This window comes from Aplidium turbinatum, chromosome 7 (assembly GCF_918807975.1).
Source record: "Aplidium turbinatum chromosome 7, kaAplTurb1.1, whole genome shotgun sequence".
In the NCBI taxonomy this organism is placed as follows: Eukaryota; Metazoa; Chordata; class Ascidiacea; order Aplousobranchia; family Polyclinidae; genus Aplidium; species Aplidium turbinatum.
This window is the reverse complement of record NC_137478.1, coordinates 20502220-20524970: the sequence shown is the minus strand read 5'-3', so window position 1 is coordinate 20524970 and position 22751 is coordinate 20502220. Positions and strand designations below refer to the sequence as shown.

At 37.1% G+C, this 22751-nt stretch overlaps 1 protein-coding gene across 2 annotated transcripts in view; it reads left to right on the top strand.

Moving 5' to 3' along the window:
* Nucleotides 1–21598, top strand: part of LOC145774067 (trehalase-like) — a 32180-nt gene extending 10582 nt beyond the window's left edge. For both annotated transcript variants that reach the window (XM_082585216.1, XM_082585215.1), the window contains exons 2-14: nucleotides 1295–1395; nucleotides 2968–3112; nucleotides 4178–4366; nucleotides 5191–5381; nucleotides 7629–7808; nucleotides 7999–8073; nucleotides 8420–8545; nucleotides 14537–14666; nucleotides 15251–15350; nucleotides 16218–16313; nucleotides 16522–16650; nucleotides 20570–20693; nucleotides 21124–21598. In XM_082585216.1, the coding sequence (XP_082441342.1) occupies nucleotides 1374–1395; nucleotides 2968–3112; nucleotides 4178–4366; nucleotides 5191–5381; nucleotides 7629–7808; nucleotides 7999–8073; nucleotides 8420–8545; nucleotides 14537–14666; nucleotides 15251–15350; nucleotides 16218–16313; nucleotides 16522–16650; nucleotides 20570–20693; nucleotides 21124–21281 (1665 nt within the window). In that variant the 5' untranslated portion in view covers nucleotides 1295–1373 and the 3' untranslated portion in view covers nucleotides 21282–21598. The remainder of the gene's footprint in view (nucleotides 1–1294; nucleotides 1396–2967; nucleotides 3113–4177; nucleotides 4367–5190; nucleotides 5382–7628; nucleotides 7809–7998; nucleotides 8074–8419; nucleotides 8546–14536; nucleotides 14667–15250; nucleotides 15351–16217; nucleotides 16314–16521; nucleotides 16651–20569; nucleotides 20694–21123) is intronic.
* Nucleotides 21599–22751: the final 1153 nt, after the last annotated feature.

Genomic DNA, 22751 nt, shown 5'->3' with positions numbered 1-22751 from the left:
ACGTTTGCTTCACCAATCGATGAATTTGTATCAATACGGCACAATCCCCGTACTGATATCCTAATTTGAAGCAAACAGGCTTCTACCCAGTGCTGTATTCGAGGGTATACGGCGGTATACGCAGTATACTCTCTGCTTTTTCGAGCAACAATAGTATACCCTCTGGTTTTCCAAAGAGAGTGCCTATGCTATCCTTACTGATTCTTGACCACTAACTTAGCCTACTAACTACTTAATCCTTTGAGGACCATTGATATAATGTGAACTGTATGGTGTTTATTAATTGTGCCTCAATTTAGGCTACCACTAAAAAATATGTAAGATCCTGGCTGCTAAACCACCGCTCAGCTAAGGATAGCCTACTAGATCCCAAATTTGTAAAGATGTAGATCCCTCTCGGCAGGCTGTTTGGAATGTATTGATAGAAAAATAAAAAAAATTTGTACCTCTCGTCCAATTTTGATATTGATAATTCATGTTATGCTAGAATAAAGATTAGTATTTTGCAAGTTGTGTATTATTTATCATTTTGGCAAATATGACAATATACCCTGTGCTTTTTTTACGAATACAGCACTGCTTCTACCGGCACACAGTGCTAGGTTTAGATTTTGGAGATCTCTGTTACAAAATCTTTAGGGCTTGGTTGATAACTTTGCAACTTTTGTGGTAGCAAAAAATTTGGAAGTCTCTGGAATACGTAGCCAATAAACTTAAATCAAGCACTATTTTGACTATTGCTGTAGGATATTATAATAATGAAGGAGAAAATATCTGGCTTGAGAAGATGTATTTTGATTTTGATATTTCACTTGAGATATTAAAATCAACCCAAGTGAAGCATTAAAATATTCTTCTCAAGCCGGATATTTCCTCCTTCATTAATATAAAATTATTATAGGAGATATTGAAACCAACTTTGCAAAAATATATAAAAAATATATCAACGGTCTTGTAAACTACATTTTGAGAGTTTAAAGCCTATCCTGAGCTAGAACGCAGTCTATTCAATCTATAAAAGGTTTTTTTTCTACACTTTCAAGCCAATGGTAAAAATTGATTGTCTATTTGTGTCTAAACTTTTCATGAATTGAAGCATATTTGAAGAATATGTGGAAACTCTTTCGAAAAATCTCTATGATGAAAACGCATCTTGCATTTTACCACTGCTTTTTGTATGCCTTTGTATAAGATGGTAAAGATAAATTTTTGATTTGTGAAATGATTATTGCTTAAATCGAGATCATTCGCTTTAAATAATGTTAGAGGGTAAAATTTATAATTCTATTTTCAGTGAAATTTATTGTCATGGACCGCTTTTGGACGCAGCACAAAATGCTCGCATTTACAATGATTCAAAATCATTTGTAGACATGAAGATGGACAAGGAAGCAGGTTTGCATGTACTTGTACTTTTATTTTAACAGCTTCGGAAAATATTTGTACGTTTTATGGATTCCAATATTCTTCTAGTATTTATGTTTGTATTAGTAGGTTATTATTAATCTTAACCACTTCGAGAACTGGCATTTGTGGTTTGTTCCTCAGCACCACATTCATAAGAAGAGGAAGAAACCATTTCTCATTAGTGCATGGTTGACCGAAAAAGCTCGACGCCCATACGAAGACGGTTGAGGCGCACTCATGCCTGTCTTGGTAGCGTCAGGTCGATGGAACAGGTGTCGGCGTCGGGGATGAACAAATGGAGGCTGGTTGTGCTTGACTTTGCCGCAGATATGTTTTATTTTTGTCAACTTTGTTGAGCGGCTGGCACGAATGGATATCTTGATTTCAGTCGACAACGGTGCTGGTTTATGAAAGCAGAAACCGTGGAGTGAATGTGGTTGGACTACAATGCCCGTCGACCAAGACAGTGGCTTCTTCGCGATAAAGCTCAGCAGTTGTGGGACACAGGTATCCAGTCACTGTGTACGGGACACTGTGGCAGTGTTAATGTGGTGGCAGTGGGCACTGCGGTACCAAACAGGTGCACAGTACTTCGCTGAAGAGTAGACTAGAGCCAGGGCCGCTGTGCGCAATGTATCAGCCCTCGTTCCCCGTTTGGAGCCTGCCATACGCTTTAACGTTGCAGCGAGAGATGACAAATTTTTGCTCAGTAAACCTACACCAAGTGGTAGCAATACGTAAGCGATCTATCTAGTGTCACCATCTCAAGGTATTTTGGTTCGAGGCAGAAGGACAGAGACTCACAGAGTATTTATTGTTTTGTACATGCACTCACGATAAGCTTCCCGACTATGCAGATGGAAAGCTGATGCCACAGTTTTGGTTTTGCTATGTTTCAGTCGTCATGTCTGGAGATAAGCTGAGAAGGTTTTTATGTCCTGACTGACCGTGTCTTCTAAGTTTACCACGACTTTGTGGAGTGGAGATTTGCCAGGTCATCCGCGTACACGTATTTAGCAGACACCATGCTTAGCAGGTCGGAAGTGTAGATGTTGAAAAGAAGTGGAAGCAGGACTGATCCCTGTGTGACACCATCTTTCAGGCGTCTCAGTTTGCTTCACCGATAGTGAAGGTAAAGCTTCGATTCCTTACAAGTTCATGATCATATGGACCATGTGGCTGTCTGAAAGCAGGCGAAGCAGCTTACAAGTAGGGCCACGGTGCCATACCGTGTCATAGGCAGCTATATGAGCTCTAGAAAGATAGCGCCGGCCTTTTTTGTCTCAGAGCAATCCTCAATGTCTTGGGTTAAGAGTGTGACTTGATCTACAGTGAATTTCCGCGCCGCAAGCCAGCTTATTCCTTTGGGAGGAGCGGGTCGACGTTCAGCTTTTGAGGATTTTGAAAGGACTGTTCGTGTATTATTTTTGAACTATTACTTATCGTGACGTCGCTGCTTCCTTGTTGCTTTCTTGATGTGTACTAGTGTTCTACCTACAATGCTCTATACTCTTCAATTGTCAACATAATTTGATTTATTTTTGCACTTACATTTTGTAGATGAGATACTCGCTTCATTCGCGAAACTCCTCACATCAAATAACGGAGACTTGACTGACGCACAAGTCAAACAATTCGTACAAGCAAATTTCTCTCCGCCAAATTCTGAATTTGAAAACTGGGTTCCGGAAGATTGGAAGTCAAAGTATTGCAGTTCTAAAAATAATGTAGAAGATATCTATCAACTAAACACTTTTTTCTGTAGCTTATTTAGTCAATATCTTCATGTTTTGTTTCATTTTAATTACTTTCAATATCTTACTGACAATGTTAAACCAAGCCATGATGATGATGTCAGGATACCCTTATCAATGTTAACAAAAAATGGAGTAGGCTTATAGACCATGTCTTCCGAGTGAAGCTAAATCGTACATGCCATATATCAGATTATTTTCACTCGTGCATTTGGACGTCCAAGTTGCTTGTCAATGCAAAAACAAGAACAAACTGATTGCTGAGTACGTCATCAATACCTATCTTGCAGCTGGTATTGGTGTCTGGCAGTGATGACGTATGCTTCACTTTTGAATATTATTGTCGACATGTTCAAGGGTTGCAGAGTGGCCTGGTCGGAAAAATATAGGCTCCTGCTGGTACTTTTGTCGTAAGAGTTTAAACGTTCAAAGTACAGTTGCAAAACCAAGTCTTTCATAATTATCAAACACTCCTTTTTGGTTCACAAATTAATGTACCGGTACTGTAGTGTACACTGTACAGTAAAGCTAAAAGCTAACAACTGCTAAAAGAAAACGCTTGTATCTACATTTCTGAAGTAGGTTAACCGTTAAACAACGATCATGCTGCTTAAAGCGAATCTCAATCTATTGCATTCTTTTTTGGTTTATTAAATTGAATAGAATTGTATTATATTAGTTTGTAGCAGATAATTTGACATCAAACGCAGAATGTTGGCAAACCTGTTGACTGCAAACTTTTTATCACAAAAATTATAACATTCACCCAAGCTACTTTTTGTACTTTTGTAAACAAGTTCGTGCCAGAGCTTCAGGTTGACCAAGCAATAGACAATCAAGTGCAACATCTCGTGGCTGAGAAAAAACATTAAGGATGATAGATTGTCAAGAGTGTGATGGATGTCATTGCTTTTTGAACAAACCTATTTTTTTTATTCAAGACTTGCATTAACCTTTTATATGAATTCAGGGTAAGTTTTGATATAAGTTAAGAGTTGCTTAACGTTCTATTGCAGTCCAACGTTCTTGTCCAATATAACTCACCCAAAACTTCGCAAGTGGGCTCAAGAACTAAATGATCTGTGGAAAGAACTTGGTCGAAACATAACTGATGACGTCAAAATCAATTCTTCTCTCTACAGTTTTATTCCAGTGGAGAACCCAATTATTGTACCCGGAGGAAGGTTTAGAGAGTTCTATTACTGGTACGAAAGTACTTCTTACTGAATTAATATTTTCTTAAAAAACTTTTTATAGATGTAGCATGGCTTGATGTACTTAAATAAAAACTTCCTGATATCAATTAATAGCCGTTTAGTTGAGAATTTGTTAGCAGAGACTAATGCTGGTTTCAATTGTTCGTAAATAAATTGTATTGTGGATTTATTAATACACAGTGAAACCTTTAAGGTGCTTTGTTCAACACGATAACATAAAAGCAATAATAAAAACACAACAGTTGCATACTTTATATACATTCGACTAATTAAACGTGATCGTAATCCAGATATAGTGAATCCTTTGCACTGGCTGGATGAAAAGGTCGATCACGATTATAGTCGTTCAAGCCAATCGCTTTCACTGTGCCCAACACGACTAATATCGTTTTCACTATCGCAACCTCTAGTGGAGCATTACATTTCGCTTTCGGTAAAGATTTTCCACTTTGTGTTATATGGCGCTTTGAAGGAACATTTGTGACAATTGCAGTCTGACAGAAAGAATGCTGTAGTAATGCGATAACATCGTAAACAATTGGCCAAACTAAATGTGCACACTAACGCGAGTGGCAAGAAATAAATTCTGCACTTGTCATTACCAGACTATGCTACTTTTCTGATGACGTAAATTATTTTTGGCATGTATTTAATTCATATGCTTTTTGTTATGACAAATAACAGCGAAAAACGATAAAATATTTCCATTGTGAGCACTAAAACCCTGTTTGTATGCTATTGCGCAAGTGTTTTCATTGTAGAATATAACTCCAAATTACTTTTTGAACTTAAAAATTTCATTTGATTTTCAGGGATACATATTGGGTCATGAGAGGTCTTCTTCTGAGCGAAATGACTACTACAGTCAAAGGAATGTTACTCAACTTTCTACAGATGATCGACAATTTTGGCTTTGTACCAAACGGAGGAAGAATATACTACCAAAGAAGAAGCCAGCCTCCATTTCTTATACCAATGTTTGATGAATACATAAAAGTAACAGGTTTGAAATGTGCATTGAATGAAATTGCGCAAAGCTCACTGCTTGCAGTTTGAGCATTTTGGCAAGGTTGGCAGTATAGTACCATTTTTTGGTGTTTAGGTACCACAAATGGAAAAATGTCACATGGAGGTATACAATATATCTCCATGGCCATTCCAGTGTACCTACGGCACTGAGGAGACTGGAAGTTCGAAACGGTGTTCACTGTCTGCAGTTATGTATGTGTGTGTGTGTGTTTGTGTGCGTGTGTGTGTGTATTAATGTCCTTTCAGAGTTGGTAAGCCTAATTATGATATTGTTTTTGGTTTGTGTTAACTTTTGCTTTCTTATCATCAATATAATTTTTGTAGCTGAGAGTCCAATTCAGATTTACTCTAAGATATACGAGGTTAAAACAAAACAATGAAAACTATTAATACTACAAAAAGTGCTCAATGCCAAGCAAAAAGGCAAAGCAGAGCGAATTAAATCAAATGTAGTAATTACTATCTGAAGCCTTTACAAATTGTTTCACCTAACGGATCATCAGAAGGTCTGTAAAAACATGTAAACAGTAAAGAATCGATAATTCTGAAAAGATATTAAATATTACAACTGTAATTTAATCTGCCAAAAAAATCTCTAAACCTGTACTTCCTGAGGAGATATTAAATATTACAACTGTAATTTAATCTGCAAAAAAAACCTCTAAACCTGAATTCCTGAAAAGATATTAAATATTATAACCGTAATCCAATCTGCAGAAAAAAACTCCAGAATTACTAAGGACAGCCTCCATCCGCCACGATAAAGTTTCAATCAATTTGTCCCAATGGAAACCAAGCAACATGATGGCAACATCTATGACATCACAAAGAAGCAAAATGCTTGTTATGATCGGCGCATCCTGTAGTAATCTGAACAGAATGAACAAAAATTGCTTTTAAACCTGTAAAAATTAAATGAGATTTACAACCTGTAAAAATGAAATGAAATTCAATTTTTTCAAAATTATAACCTGTAAAAATCCCAAGGAATTGTGATGATGTAACCTGTAGTGTCCTGAACAAATGAAATAAAATCTGTTTATAAACCTGTAAAAATTAAATGAGATTTATAGCCTGTAAAAATCAAATGAAATTTTAAAAACCTGTGAAAATCAAAACGAATTTATTTTATTTTGAAGTACTTGAGTTTAAATTTGTTTCTATGACGACATTTGCCGACCAGTTCCGAACGCTTGTTCAAAAGGTGGCCACTATCAGCCTTCAGAATGGCCAGCTTTTCAGCCAAACATACAATGTATCAGATTTTTTTCCGATTAAGAGATTTTAAGGATTCTTGTGCCTTCTCTGTTTCTTAGGGTGAAAGGGCATATTTGTGTCTTTGAAGCTCTGACTTTGAGACGATTGTTGGTGTGGTACTGTGTTGAGGGACTTTGTGAAGTTTTATTCAATCGCAACAAAGCTTTTTGTTTATTAGCCGCACAGGTCATCGACGTATGTAAACCGCATTGTGAGTCGTATACCGTATGTAAACTGCATGATGTGCACTTATACGAAATACATTAACGGTGATAGCGAAGCTAGGTCATATTATTGAGCAAGCCGATTTCCTTGATGGTACAGTGACTTGTTTTTGCATTCAAGACAACTTGGAACCGTCTGTTGAGAAGTCACGTTGTTATTAGCTTTGTTAGTGCAGCATCTTGGGACATCTGCAAACTCTGTTTCAGCAAGAGACGGTGGCTGTAGGCCTACAATAGGCCGAGTATAAATCAGCAAATGCAGTAATTACCATCAGCAAGTATAATCATAACAATCATCTCTCTCTGGAATCCATATTTGATAAGTTGTTTACTGTACAGTAGACACAGCAATTGAACTGCTGTTAACTTTTCAGACCGAAAGCCAGCTTGTTGCAGAATTAGGTGTGATTCAACAACTGGTGATAGTCGGTCAAGAATTAACTTTTCGAACTGCTTATATAGGTGACACAGAAAAGAGATTTATCTGAAATTTTTTCTCAACGATGTTTAGCAAAAGAGCAAAATTTCTTTATTTGGACAAGCCAAGATCAACGATTTTGATCGGTTATACCGTATAGTGTATACGACAATCAGCACAGAACAGGATCGTTAGGTGTCACTATATTAAATCTCGCAGTCGTCTCACACATACAAAAACGCTTCAAACGTTTATCCAATGCTGAAGTGTTCATGTGCATTTTGACTTTAAAGCGTTTATTATGTTTTCTTTATTTTTATAGGAGATCTTGCGTTTATGGAATCTGCATTGCCAACTTTAGAAAAAGAATATAACTTTTGGATGAGAAATCGCAGCGTAACAGTTTCTGACCAAACGCTGAATTACTATGCGTCTGACGTCAATCAACCAAGACCAGAGTCCTATCGCGAGGACAAAGAAATTGTGAAAGAACTTTCAGAAGGTCACGTTACAAACCAACGCAAAAATTGTTGAAACTACAAGTTTAAAATAAAGATTGACTGTTTGCATGAAACTGAAACATTTTATTTTAATTTAGTTTAATATTATCCCAATGTTATTGAAACCACTGTTGGCGAAGTTGGTTTCTCATAAACGTTTTTTAGATGAAGTAATTGCAAGGTATTTTTCAGAAAATGGAAAGATTTTAATGACAGCAATTACATCCGCGTGTGAATCTGGATGGGATTTTTCTACAAGATGGTGTGGTAGGCTATTTTTAAAGTTTTTATTTGTTAGAATAAACGACTTAGTGGTAGCCTACAAAACGCAAAAACGTAAAACCGGTTCTCACTAAGTCTTTAACTTTAAATTTCCAAGTTTCTAATATTTTTTAAAGTTATTTTTGAATTAGTAATTCTGTGATCATAATAATAAATTTAGCTAATTCATTACAGCACGGTAACATGCTTGTATAAAGCATAGCATAGCCTACCCCAAAAGGAAATGTTTTCAATCGCCTATAAGGAGATGATGGTCTGCCGTTTTTGTTTATCTTTGCAGTACTTGTAGTGTTTACTGCCTTGTATAACCTAAACGATGATTTTGATTCAGGTCTCGAATACAATGAAAGCAAGAATGTGGTTTCCCAGCTGAAAACTCGGGATATTATTCCAGTCGACTTGAATAGTGTCCTTGCAATGAATGAAAGAATCTTGGCCAAGCTCCACCGTATGCTTGGTAAATACATTTATGCTACTGCACATACGTATAGTCTGTATAACAAACAAAACTACTTCCTAAAACCATGTTTTTGGATTAATTTAGATAATTTAAATGCCCCCAAACCGTTTGTTAAAAACGTTTACGGTGATAGGCGATTGTGTCGGGTAGGTTACTGTAGTCTACCGTAATCATTAAATCATAAATTGTTACTGCGTATAACTTTTAAAGATTTGAAACTTACTGTAAAATGTTGTAGTCAAATGATGTTTAACTTTTCTATTATTGAATATTTAATAAAAATAATAAACATGTTTAAGATTTTTAACAATACTTTATGGTAAACATTTTGATATGAGAAAGCATTTGATAGAGTGAACCATAAGAAACTGATGCACTGTTTGGCCAATATTGGTATGAATGGCAAAGACGTACGTTTTATTATCAATTTATACTGGAATCAAAAAGCATTTATTCGCATGGAAAAAGATTTATCTAAAGGAATTGATATCAAGCGTGGAGTACGCCAAGGATGTGTACCCTCTCCATGTCTTTTTAATTTGTATACAGAAATGATTTTTCGGCGCATTGATGATATGAAAGGGGTAAATGTTGGCGGATTGAACATAACAAATTTACGCTATGCTGATGATACTGTTCTGTTGGCTGAATCACAAGAAGATCTTCAAGAAATATTAGACAATGTCAACTCAATTGGAAAAGAATTTATTATGAAAATTAACGCTAAAAAGACTAAATCAATGATAATCTCAAAATCACCAGACACTCCAGTACTCCAAATTATAATTGGCAATGAAAATATACAAAAAGTGAAATCTTTTTCTTCTCTTGGACATTTAATAACTGAAGATGGGAGGTGCGAACATGAAATTCTAAGACGGATAGAAATTGCAAGAACTATATTTGGAAAAATGAAAAATGTTTTAATCAATCAAAGTTTAAATTTATCAATTCTTCAAAGGATATTAAAATGCTATGTCTGGTCAACCCTTTTATACAACTCTGAAATTTGGACAGTGTCACAAAAAATGGAAAAACGGATCAATGCCTTCGAGCTCTGGACAGTGGACATACAGGTAAATGTTAACAATTTCATGGAAACAAAAGATCACTAACGATGAAGTACTCTCCAGATTCAATTCAAGCAAAATTCTCTTACAAATAGTCAAAAGAAGAAAATTAAAGTATTTTGGACACAAAATAAGGCAAAACTCGTTACAAAGATCATTAATAGAAGGGAAGATAAACGGTAAAAGAAACAAAGGTAGACCAAGAATGATTTGGACATCAAACATCACTAAATGGACAAAATTAAGTTATGAAAATGCAGTACGAACAGCTCATGGTCGAGAACAATGGCGCATTGTATCCAACCCTCAATATAGTCAGGTTCGTTATGTAATTTCGTTCAAAATTTTTGGAGATTAGCAAAACTATACATTTTCGGAAAGCTTAGACCATGAAGAATCCAAAAAACGTTGATTACATTTGCAGAGATGTCCCCATGGCCGCCATTTTGAATTTTCAAACTGGCCGCCGCAAAATATATATTTTGATATATCTTGCCTTCTAATAAACTTAGAAACTTTATCAAACATGTTAATTCTATGTTTTTAGAATCAAGAAATCCATTAGAAGCATACCTAGATACCAAGCGTTAACGACTTTGCAATTATCCGCCATATTGGTTTTCAAAATGGCCGCCGAAATTATATTTCGTTGCATTACTACTTATATACAGTGTTACGTCGTATTTGCCCGCCTACAAAAAAGTATTTGTTCGTAATTAAGCATAAAAAATAAAAATAATGATATAAAAAAGTATTTATTCGTATCTGTTGTCCGCCTACTGGAAAGGCACCACACATGGAACAAACACTGCAGTGTATCAGAAAGCAAATGTTCCAGGAGAACTAGTCGTACCAAAGCTCGAACTTACTGCAGCTAAGAACTTATCAATCCTTCCATATTATGTGCCCATTAAGCCATGTGCCAAGCCAAAACCAGAACTTGACAACAGAGCGCGGAGGTTTGAGGCCAACACAACAGGTGTCGCTCAGTCATATGAACTGACCCAGTTAGGGTGGATCACAGCATCTACTTTGCCCAAAGCAAGAGAAAATGATGAACAGAGCAAGATCTCCGATGGGCAGGATACAAGTCACTCATCTCATCTTGCCAACCACTCACTCACGTTGGTGCACTGCCCCTGTTACCTGAAGTTGCTCACGAGTGGCCTACTATGCTGACTGTGATTCTACAAGTATCCCAGCTGAAGACGTTAGTCGTTGGTCAGGAGTACCCAACTGTGATAACCTTCGACATGGCCCTCTACGAAAAGGCAGTGCAGTTGCTAGACGCACGGGTCGACCTGAAAAGAGAAATTGTTCTCAGACTGGGTGAGCTGCATGCTGTGATGGCTGCACTAAGAGCTCTCGGAACTTCCATAGAGAATTCTGAGATTGATGATGCCTGGATCGAAGCCGATGTGTATGGATCTGCGACCACAAGACAAATTCTCAAGTGTGCGCACTACAAGAGAACTCTTCGTGCACACATCCACACTTACATAGCTTTGTATGAACTGGCCTTGGATCAGTTTTTCACAGAGAAGCCACATCTGAAGATTATCTGCTCAAGATCAGCAGATAAAGTCCAGGAGGCATGTACATCGTCATCTGATAACAGAAACATTAGTCCTGAATCCATCTTGACTGCTCATGACCATCTGGAACGAATCCTCATAGATGAAGATGTGATGCAGCAATCGTAAACATGGGCAACGGAGAAGTCCTCTAATGCGATGTTCAAGTCAATGATGAGCTATGTTCACCGTGTGGAAACGATCTTATTCTTTGTCCAGGCATCCCGAAATGCAGATCTCAATCTCCATTTGCAAGCTGGTGAGGAACTGAATAAGCCCTAGATCGGATAAAGTACAAGCGCCTTTGACCACGGTATATTGCAAATATGCATGACCTGAAGGTTAACCACCCAGAGACTTGGTGTGAACTTCAAGAAGGCAATGTGTCTGTTACCAAGAGTGAGATACCATTTGTGTCCATTGGTGCAGATCGTGCTTGCGAGCAGTTGAACAAGATGATGAAAGTCCGCTCTGGACTAATTAGCATTTCTAATAACACGAATGCCCGGCAACGGTTTTTCCTGGCTGCACCAAAGATGTCGAGCCTCTCAGAAAAGTTCAAAGAGCAGTTTGGAGACACTTCTTCCAAAAAAAAGTCACCCTGAAGTACAACTAGCCATTGTCAGGAAAGAGCATGAAGCTGTTGACAAGATAAAAGATACTATACTGAGTTACGGAAATCCATTCGCAGTTGAAGGTGATGAGTTGTATAACTTCATCACACACGGATGTGTTCCACAAGAAAATGTCAAACAGATCCTGACCGTCGATGAGCAGGGACAACAGCTCTACAAAGAGTATGTTGCAGAACGCATTAATGGTGATGTCAGGTTATGGGCACCAGTTAAGAAGCAGAACAACCTCATTACCCCATGTACATGTCAAGAAACAAGAAGCAAACAGTCAAGGTCCGTGACCAGTCGGTCGATCTGAAAGAAACAAAAGATCTCTACGGGCGCTTCATGGTCCTATCCAGATCAAGCCGGGACATTGACCAGAAAAACGCTATCGGTAACTATGATTTCACCCTCACACTGAGAGCACTATTCGCTCCAGAAGGATCAGTTCTACCACGCACTGACAAATCAAAGCTCATCCATTGCCTGCAGCATCTGGTTGAAACTGATGGAACAGAGCATGATGCGCATGAACCTGCATCGGGTGGACAGAGAGAGTTGACACTGCTAATACAGAACTGTTACCATCGGCATCGCACATGAGTCAGAAAATTGCCATTGTCAATAGCATGGTGGTCGTCCAGAAGATGACAAAGAATATGGGGCCATCACGACAGTCAAAGATCTTAGCCAACACTTCAATGACAAGCTCATGACGTTGACAGCAGAGTTGACGAGATTATTCTGGTGTTCGACAAGTACAAGTCTGGCTTTTTGAAACAGAAAACTAGAGCAAGACGACGAAAAGACAAAAATCCCGTCTAATACCAAATCATGGATGACACCAGAATCAAGCACATACCACTGAGTAGGTTCCTGTTCCATGACCAAACGAAAGCAGATTTGACGCAGTATCTTGCTGAAGAAGTAATCGGATACAACAAGCATTCTCAAAACTGGTGATAACTTCAGCGTCAGGCCACACCAGAAGCAATCGGAACATCACGTTTGAAGTGAACAATCACGAAGAAGCTGACACCTTGATGATCTGCCTCGCAGCATCAGTATCACAGCGGAGTCCTGGTGCGCAGTTAGTCTTCTTCAGTCTGGACACAGACGTTCTTGTCCTTTCTGTTGCAAACTACGACCAACTCTGCAAACACTCGTCCATTTCCATGCTATCAGGTACACTGCTGGTGATCGCACCAATATGGAGAGCTCTAGGACAAGAGAAGGCGAAAGCATTACCCGTATTTACTTTCAGTGGAGCTGATAATGTTGGCAGATTCTCAGGATTGGATAAAACCAAGTGGTTCCAACAGTACTTGAAGCCAGGAATGGAAACAATCAGTGCACTAATACAGTTGCCTGAGGACAGCACACTATCTCAAAATGTAAAAGAAATGCTGGCCAACTTTGTCTGCACGATGTACCGCCCGAAGGGTGTCCACATAAACAACATTCCAGAACTGAGATGGCACCTGTTTTGCAAGAACTTGGCAGAGAATCAAAGCTTGTCTCCAACAATTGGTGCATTAGAGGAGCACGTTGAACGCGTGCGAGTTCAGAGTCGTGTCTGGTGCCAAGCCATTGTCATGTGGCAACAGCTCCTTGATCCACTTCGGCATGGCTACATCAGCATGAAAGTGGGATTTGACCTATCACCGCAAAGATTCTACCTGCACCACAAGCCATTACTCAGTTAGACCGATGCCAATGCGAAGCCAACAACTCAACCCAGAGATGTTCGTGTCGAAGGAACAACTTGACCTGCACCGACTTGTGCCTGTGTGGGACAGACTGCGAAAATGACGTTGACTGTAATGCTGGAAATAAGACTCAGGACAGCTGTTGGAAAATTGAATTGTTTTTTGTTTGTCCAAAATATGACAGTGGCGTGCAGGCTTGCTTCTAATGAATTCCTTAGTCAACATAACTTAGCACTAGCATGTTGAATGAAGTTTATATCTCAACTAGTAAGTAGTAATGTAACGAAATATAATTTCGGCGGCCATTTTGAAAACCAATATGGTAGATAATTGCAAAGTGGTTAACGCTAGGTATCTATGTATGCTTCTAATGGATTTCTTGACCTTTAAAAGATAGAATTAGCATGTTTGATAAAGTTTCTAAGTTTATTAGGAGCCGAGATATGTCAAAATATATATTTTGCGGCTGCCATTTTGAAAATTCAAAATGGCGGCCATGCGGACATCTCTGCAAATGTAATCAACGTTTTTTGGATTCTTCATGGTCTAAGCTTTCCGAAAATGTATAGTTTTGCTAATCTCCAAAAATTTTAAACAAAACTCTTTTTTTGACATAGTGAACCTGACTAATACGAGGAAGGAACATAATGATGATGATGATGATATGGTAAACAACGATTGCATGTTTACCTTTAAGCAGTTACTTATTTGTTCTTTAAACTACATCGCTTTGTAATGTTTTCAAAGAAAGAATGGAGTCAAATGAAATAAATGCGTTCACTGCTTCTGCGGATATATTTTCTCATATTGTTAATGTTTAGGGTTGACGGTACCAGGACATCCAATATATTGTTGGGTAGCCAATTGATTTAGTTACTGGTAAAATTGTAAAAAAAAAGTGCATTTTTCTTTTTCTGTCGTTAATTTTTCTTTTCAAGCGCGAAGTGAGCAGTAAATAAATAAGCGATTGAAGGCTTAGTAGAATAGTAAAATATCATTTCGATCTTTTCTGTTGAAGGAAATGAAAGCAGGGCCATCAACTATGATGACAAGTACAAAACTAGACTTGACGCTATCGAAAAAGTTTTGTGGAACGAAACAGACGGAATGTACTACGATTATGAAATATCAACCAATCAGCACAACAGGTTGATTACACATTCCAATAAAATACATGATTCCATAAATTCTTTAACAAGTGTGGGAGATAGGCTAACTCTTTTCGAGTGGATGATTCAGAAAATGGTTTTGCATACTGAATTGATGCTACATTTTAAGGTACTAATGCATTTATATTTTTTGAATAGTTTACTTGTGTTAATTGTAGGAGTTTTACCACATTTAGTCGCTTTATGAAGCATAGGATTATTGACGAGTGAACACGAACCTATAATGTAGAAGTCCCGTAAATTCGGCTTGGTTTGGTTTTTTGAATCTTTATTATCGGACTGACAAAGCCTTGATTGGTTATTTCTGGTAGCCTAGTTTCGCATACTTTTAGAGGCTTTTGACACAGGGCCGGTTACCGAGATTGGCAGAGTGAAGTTTTCCGATTGTTAAAGTGCTGTTGCAGGGAAATTATTCCGTTCACTAGGTGCCGTTGAATGGAGAGCAATCCTGAAATGCGTTCCTCAAGCGCACACCCCGAAAGTCGAACTTGCACCCCGTGATCTTGAGTCGGGCGCGTAACCACTGAACTATTTAATTAATTATTATTGTTATAAAAACACAGGCAGTATTACGCATCAAACGTAAATCCGCTCTGGACAAAATGCTTCCCAGATGGAATCGACATCGCAAGTAGAGAAAAGAGAATGTTTCAATATCTAAAAGTAAGTTTTTAACTTGTTCAACTATTATATTTCCATATTTAAACATATTATTTCCGTATTCCATATGTTGGCTGAGAAACAATGGTTTTAAAAAGTGTCAAGCACTTTTATCATAAGTTGAGTTTCTTTCGTGCACAAGAAAATGCAGGCTATGTCATTTTGTGCAAAAATAATGAAAAAGGCAATATAACGCAAGAGAACAACTGCACGCCCAGCAAGCTGATGCAAGAGAGAGGCCCAATTACGGATCCATAGGATGCATTGCCTAAACATTTGTTGATTTCTTTCTAAACTTAACCGCTGCATTCTTAAACTGACCTACTGAAGATTTTACTATGGCTTTTATAAAGTTGCGCTGAAGAGAATTTAATATTCGAAATCGCGATACACAACAAGATAACTTGACATCAATTGGACTGCGGTCGTACGTTTTTCTTGAATTATGTCATTTTTGTTTTACTTATTCTGTAACCTGTTCTGTTGCATTATTTTGTGTCAATGTGGGGGTCTTGAAAAGAAGCTTAATTTAAAAAAAAATTATCATTTCTCTAAAATTATATTGACGTGTACTGTGCTGGACCACTGAACTTGACAGTTTAAGCTTACTGTATAGTGTATACTGTAGTTTAAAATAGACTGATCTTGGAAACGGCTATTCCATTGCCAGGTTTGGCTTTATAAAAGAGTACATGTCTCCATGTCCACACAGTTATGCGACCGAAGTAAGAGAACAAAAGCTGATTATAATTTAAATGGCAAGATTAGTTACTGAGCTAGCCTACATTTCTAATTACTTAGGCAATTATACCAAGGTCTAACTGCTTCGTATGGAGACTTTGATTATCATTTTTTTCAAAATATTTTTAGAACAAAAAGATATTCGATTTTCCTGGTGGAATTCCAACTTCCTTGAGAGAAAGTGGCGAACAATGGGACTTTCCAAATGCATGGCCCCCACTTGTGGTAAGATTAATTATCACCAATGTAGCAAAAACCATGCGCACTTTTTTTGGTTATATTCAGTTAGTTTGAGTAAATATAAAGCAACAAATGCTTAAACGTAAAACACGTCAAGATTTGCACACACGTTTGGGGATTTAATGCAACCGCAATTGTATAGTGGGCTGCTGAAATTACACTAAGTCTTAATGGTATGGACATTTATTTTTAGCATGTGATGATAGAAGGAATGAGCGAAAGCAAAGATGCCACAATACGAGAAGAAGCTTTCAACCAAGCACAAAAGTGGATTAGAAGCAACTACAGGGCTTACATCAAAACAAACGCTATGTTTGAAAAGGTAGGTATAAAATGAAAGGGTTGTGATGCGTTTTTTCGCGCAATATTTGACAAACAGGGCTGTTAACCCTTTGCTTTTCAACGTTTTTTTGGAAGTTAACTGCTCAAGGGGGGGCCGTTTTTGGATCAAATTCAATCAGCTGTTACGTGTTATCCGCTGATGCTATTTCAACAGAAGTTGCACTGGTGTGAAAGCAAATCATTTGTCTATAAGTTTGAAAACTCATTATTTTAAAATTTTATATGTTAAACTTGATATTTCAATTTTTGCAAAGGTACCCAAAAACGACAATTTTGATTTAACTTGCCGCCTTTAATTAACCGTGCTAATCCGATTTCATGCAAACTTCTAAATAACAAAGAGCTCGATCGAACGCACGAAGTGTGTGTGCGGTGTGCCGAATCATTGCATTGATTAGAATTTACGACTTGCGAGCAAATCTTATTGTAAGCTACTCACTGATTCTAAAATAGTTACAATCAGAGTAATATTGTTACACGAATTTGAAAAAAACAAAACTGCGTTTGTTGTCTTACATTTTTATCCTAAACTAATGCATTCCGAAACTCATGGCTAGCTTCTAGTTTTATGGAACCAAATTTCTCATAAGTAACACCTTAGCCTGCTTGAATAGCTGTTTACATCTTCGTTTGTGTATTTTAGGTCTACAATTGAGTCTGTAGTATGAATATTTTTAGTAGAGAGAAGACAATTGAACAAGTTGTTGAAATAATCTGAAATTTCTAAGTTCAAATTAGGTGCTTTTGAAATTGTGGATTTGTGTCAAGTCGCATCACAAATATCATGCAGGCCACATCATAAGTCATTTCGCTTACGGGTGTTTATAAACATGACTCATAAATTACATCCACAAAAAATACAGCATTTACATCAACAAAGCTAAGTTCGAAGCTCACTTTTTATTGAAGATTGTGTCAATCAATTTGAAAATACATTTTTAGTCAGCCAGCGTCGAAATAATGCAACAGCGAATTGAGGAACATGCGTAAACAAAAGAAATGTGAAACAACCCACAGTCAGCAAACCTACATAAATTTAACGTTTACAAATGTTGAATCAATGTAAAAGGACTGGATTGCTGACTGGGTCCTTATTGTTTGAAGCACTAAAAATACGCGTAAAAGCGACAACGTCAGCAAGGCAGTGATTATGTTTCTGGCCAAAAAAAATAACGTTTGACTTCAAAGATAAAAATGATTATAACGAAGCTTCAAAGTTTATCGTAAAACATTTTACTGAGATACAATAAACATAATCATTTTGTGCCAGATTGTGAGAAGACTTCCTAGATTCTTTGCAACCATTTGCATGATTGCAAATTATTTTCTATAACTTTACATTGCTAAAAATGGCTTCTTTGTTGAAACAACGTGGCTACAATTCTATAAAAAATTCTTAGGCCTACTACATTGAAGTAATGAATTTTTTTTTTGTGATTTTGCTGATGACGTTTTACAATATCCGAGAAGTAAAAAATAATAATGATGAATTATTTTACAAAACCGTGGTTTGCAAGTGCTTCACAAAAAATTGTTTTACGTCTAAATTTACTATTAGACGTAAAACGTTTGTAAAAGAAAATTGTCGGTTTACGTATTTATAATGTTTATTGCGCTGTTATCGAATTATAAACTGCCTGTAAGCTATTGTCTACCTTTGTGGTTGCCGGCCAGCTTAGAGCAGCATGCAAACTAAGCGTTTATGGTATTTACATCGTGTTATGATTCTCGAAAATTTCCCACAAGGTCTTTATTTTTATCGTGATATTTTGTGCCTCTTCTGTCCTAAACTTAAAGTTATTGTGCAGCACTATCCACATCGGTTTTTAGACTCAGTCTTCATTGAAAATTTTTTGTGTGGTGCATCATTTCAAGTAGTGTCTTCCCCTAAACTGTTACACAAATCGCCCAGAACCAGGTTGATTATTATGTATCTTACAGCAGTTGAGAGCCCGTTATTGTATGTGTGGAATTATTACTGTAGATGTCTGACTAAATTCATGCCAAAGTCGAGCAAATTCTGCTTTCGGGATCCTTGCCGTTATTTACTGTATTTTTTGTTGATAAGTTTAGGCAGCATTTTTCCAAGATAAATGAAGACATCGGTATTGTTCGTCACTTAGATTTAGTTTTCTCAGCATTATTTATTCATTCTTTGATCCACTAGTTTGTCCCACTTTTGGTATAATCGGATCGTTTATAAATGGCGGGTCTTCACAATAGCCGGCCTCTTATACATTGGCGCAACGTATTCAGATGTTGAATCAATGATGAAGAAAGCTGATTTGTTGTTTGTCTTATGTGACGCCTAAATTTATGCCTCGTCTACAGTACAAAATATTTTGTAATGTACATTGTACATTTTGTTTGTAGGCCTACATTACAAAATATTTTGTAATGTAGATGAGGCATTATCATCTTTATTTTGCGCTCTTTGGAACAAAACACAGTGCACTGTGAAACAAAAATACAGGACATAACAACAAGTAGGCGACATAAAGCAGTGAAGGGACGCCATCGAGTTAGCTGCTACGTGTAAATGGAGCCTATCTCATAATTTTGAGTGTATCTCACAATTACTGTTTGCAAAAACGCTATTTCTCAGGCTTCTCCCAAAAGCATTTGCAGTGATACATTTCCTCAATTGCAAGTTTTGTCAATGAGAGCATTTCCATAGAACGTTTATTTCGAAACCAGGTTTTCGTGTCTTTATCCAAGAGAAGATTTCTTATTGTAACGTTTTTTATTCGTCAATGAATATTATCTGCTTGAAACAACTGTTTTGAATAGTTTGTGGCCTCCATAGCCTACTATTTTGATCGTGGATTGCTATTCTTCTTTGTAGAGCTGATAACGCAAAAAAGCTTGCTATTATTGTTTCTAATTAACAGCTTTGCGATCACTGGCTTTTCTTTGTAGCATAAGAAATAACGCGCTTTGTATTATTGAGGTCAAACCAAACAAAAGAAAGCAAGAGGATGCTTCTCTCTGCTCGCGCATATCGATGCACGAAGCAATTATGAGCTTATGGCTTGTCATCGCAATGTAATCCATTTCACGCTTTGCTGGAAGTTAGCTAGAAATAGCAAAAATTCACCAAAATCTTGAATTTACAAGAAAACTACACAACTTTTAGCATCAAATTTAATATCATCAGATCCGCCTGGCAATTTTAGGAAAAGTCAAGAAAAACCAAGTGCATGGCGTTACTGTGCTTCAAATAATTAAAGGAAATATGAGGGGGGGGCCAAATCTGGCCTCCCTTTGAGGAGCAAAGTGTTAAGAGGCTTTCGGCCCGGTTAGTCTACTAGTAAAATTCCATGGAATCTAGAACAAAACTCTACTAAACAAACTATGCAAAATAATATGCTGGGTTGTGTTCAACATTCAAGGTTCTCTAGAAAAGTCCCGAAACCCTAAAATCATCCCAGACCATGGTCCAAAAGTAGCCCACTTTCCGGAACCCTTATCGACGCTACTACTAACAAGTATAGTTGTTGTATAAATGAAAGAGGACAAATGCAACCTTCATTCAATGCATTCAAGGAAATTCAATGCTTATTCGGTGTCATTTGTCAACAGCATACAAAATATACCCTTACCATGACTGCCATGCCATGGACCCGGTACCAATGAGATCGTTGGGCTCCGAATCAAGATATTTATAAGAAAAACGCTCTACTGTATATACAAAAAATACGCTGTAGTTTTTTCATGTTGTCGGGCCTCTTGAAAAGATTTCGGGCCTCTAAAACTACTCCTGGCCAATTCAGAAAGTGCCCTCAGGACTTTCCTATCAACGCTACTGGTCATGCCAAATCCGTCTGAGCTTTCCCACCGAGACCTATTTCCATTGAATAGCTATACTCTTGAAAACAAAGATTATAACTTACTTACAGTACGACGTGCGAACTGAAGACGGAGTCCCAGGCAGTGGTGGAGAGTACGATGTTCAAACAGGATTTGGATGGACAAATGGAGTTATTCTATCTTTGCTTGAAAAATATGGATCTATCCTTCCCAGTAAGACATTGTAATGTACATTGATAGAGATGTTTTGATGTTGTCAATTTTTTTTTGTCATGTATTAAGATTGTCTGTATAATGGCCTATCAACAAGACTTTGTTGTAAGCTTGATGAATACTTATTCAAGTGCAATTTGTTAATTTCAAGTATCCCAAATTGACTTGACACTTTTCATTAGCATTTTTGTAAGCTTGATACTGATGATTTTCAAATGATTTTAACTTCAGGATTGCCATAATGTAAAATAAAATGTGAAGGTACCAGAAAATTTAGTTATTAAAAATCAATCCCCTTTTTTACCATTACAATACAATTTGAAAATTGTTGTGGCTTTATAGACACCCAGTTTATGTACTCAATGTCTAAACGATGACTTTTGTAGAGCTATTTTTTCAATTTTTAACTGAAATAAGTAATTGCTTTCAGGAGAAGAAATAACGACGACCTCTTTACAATTGAGTACCATCGCCTCAAATCCGATCGAAGAGGTTATGACGACGAATGAAGCAAACATGGCTGGTTCTTCAAGTTCAATTGTTTCTGCTGCAATATCGCTATTGCTGCTAATTTTATTTGCAATTTAGATATGTGATGAAAGCTAATGTTTAAAGAAGATATGGTCTGAGCTACATTTTTAGTAGGATTCAAGAAATTTTGTTTATATAATTAAGGGTTGACAAAACAACGAGTAGAACTACAAAAGTATGCTAATGAAATTATAAAAACTAATGGGTAACTGACCAAATTTTTTTCTAAACGACGTTGCTTATATAAACTGTATATTCTTTTTTTCTCACGTAATGGTTTATTTTATCAGCATTAGAGTAACTTCGAAGTGAAGTTGTAGCCCATTGCACTGTAGGCTGTAGAGTGTAGATGTAGATTTGTTTTGTGAATAAATTACAACACAAATATTTGACGTATTGTGGGAATTGAGATATTTGTTCACTTTCCGTATTGCAGTAATTTACACTTTTGTTAGTATTGATCCCGTCACGCGTAATGCGTCCATTGAATTAACCCTTCTTCTCAAAATATCAACAATTTCTTTCACTTGCACATAAAGCAAAAGATCATACTTTGACAAAACATAAATTAAACAATTTAGGGTTTCCGCTAGATGGACACAAGAGTTTAGCTTACAAGAAGATATCTGCTTGCGTGTGTTAGTTGCTTCCATTATCACGCCAGTTTCCACAATTCTTGCAAAAAAATTCGTAATTGCACCACAGTTCCGATAAAGCAATACTACTGTAAGAAACGATTTAAAAGCTGTGCAATGAAGAAGAAGATACGAATTAAGAGAAAGATCTGGGAGCTTGCACCTAGAAATTTTTTACATTTCTTGACTTGTTTTTATAGTTCCGTGCGTAGGCTACGTTTTGGGACACGATATATCTTTAGGTATAGGACGCACACATTATCTTTGAACAAGACCATCAAATCAAAGTTTTTTCTTTTTTTCTTTTTTTTAATTATAGCGTTCATATTAAAACCATACTGTACTGTACAATAATATATCTTTCCCTTGTTACGACCGGGACAGGTCGATTTTATTGCGTTTGCTTAGTTTTAAAAAGCTGAATGCTTTTGCCAAGGAAGGTTTGGGTGTGACTCAACCGCTTACTCAGTGGCGTTGGAATATTTCGCTCCAACTTGCACAAATGATTAACGGTTCCATCTGCAACCTGTGAGTGACAAGGAGGTGCAAACAGTAACCACACTATCTGCAACTGCGCCATCTACTACGCGCCAAATGGTGTGGGTGGTCTGCGTGAATTGGATGACGAATCAATTCAATGGTTGCTCAACGACTGCTCAAATATCTAGAGTTCTAGACTTTCACGTCGGCGCTACTGCTCAAGAGGAGTACAAGGCAGGGCTCCTCGACCTTTGGATTGGCGAAGAAGGTATATACAACGGAATTCAGATTTATGAGGTCCGTTGGGCAGCATGACAATCTGAGAGAAGTTTGCAACATCAAGAAAAAGATAAATTTCTCTGTTTGTCTGAACAAGTAATAATAGTTTGAAACTATCAGTTTCGTACTAAAA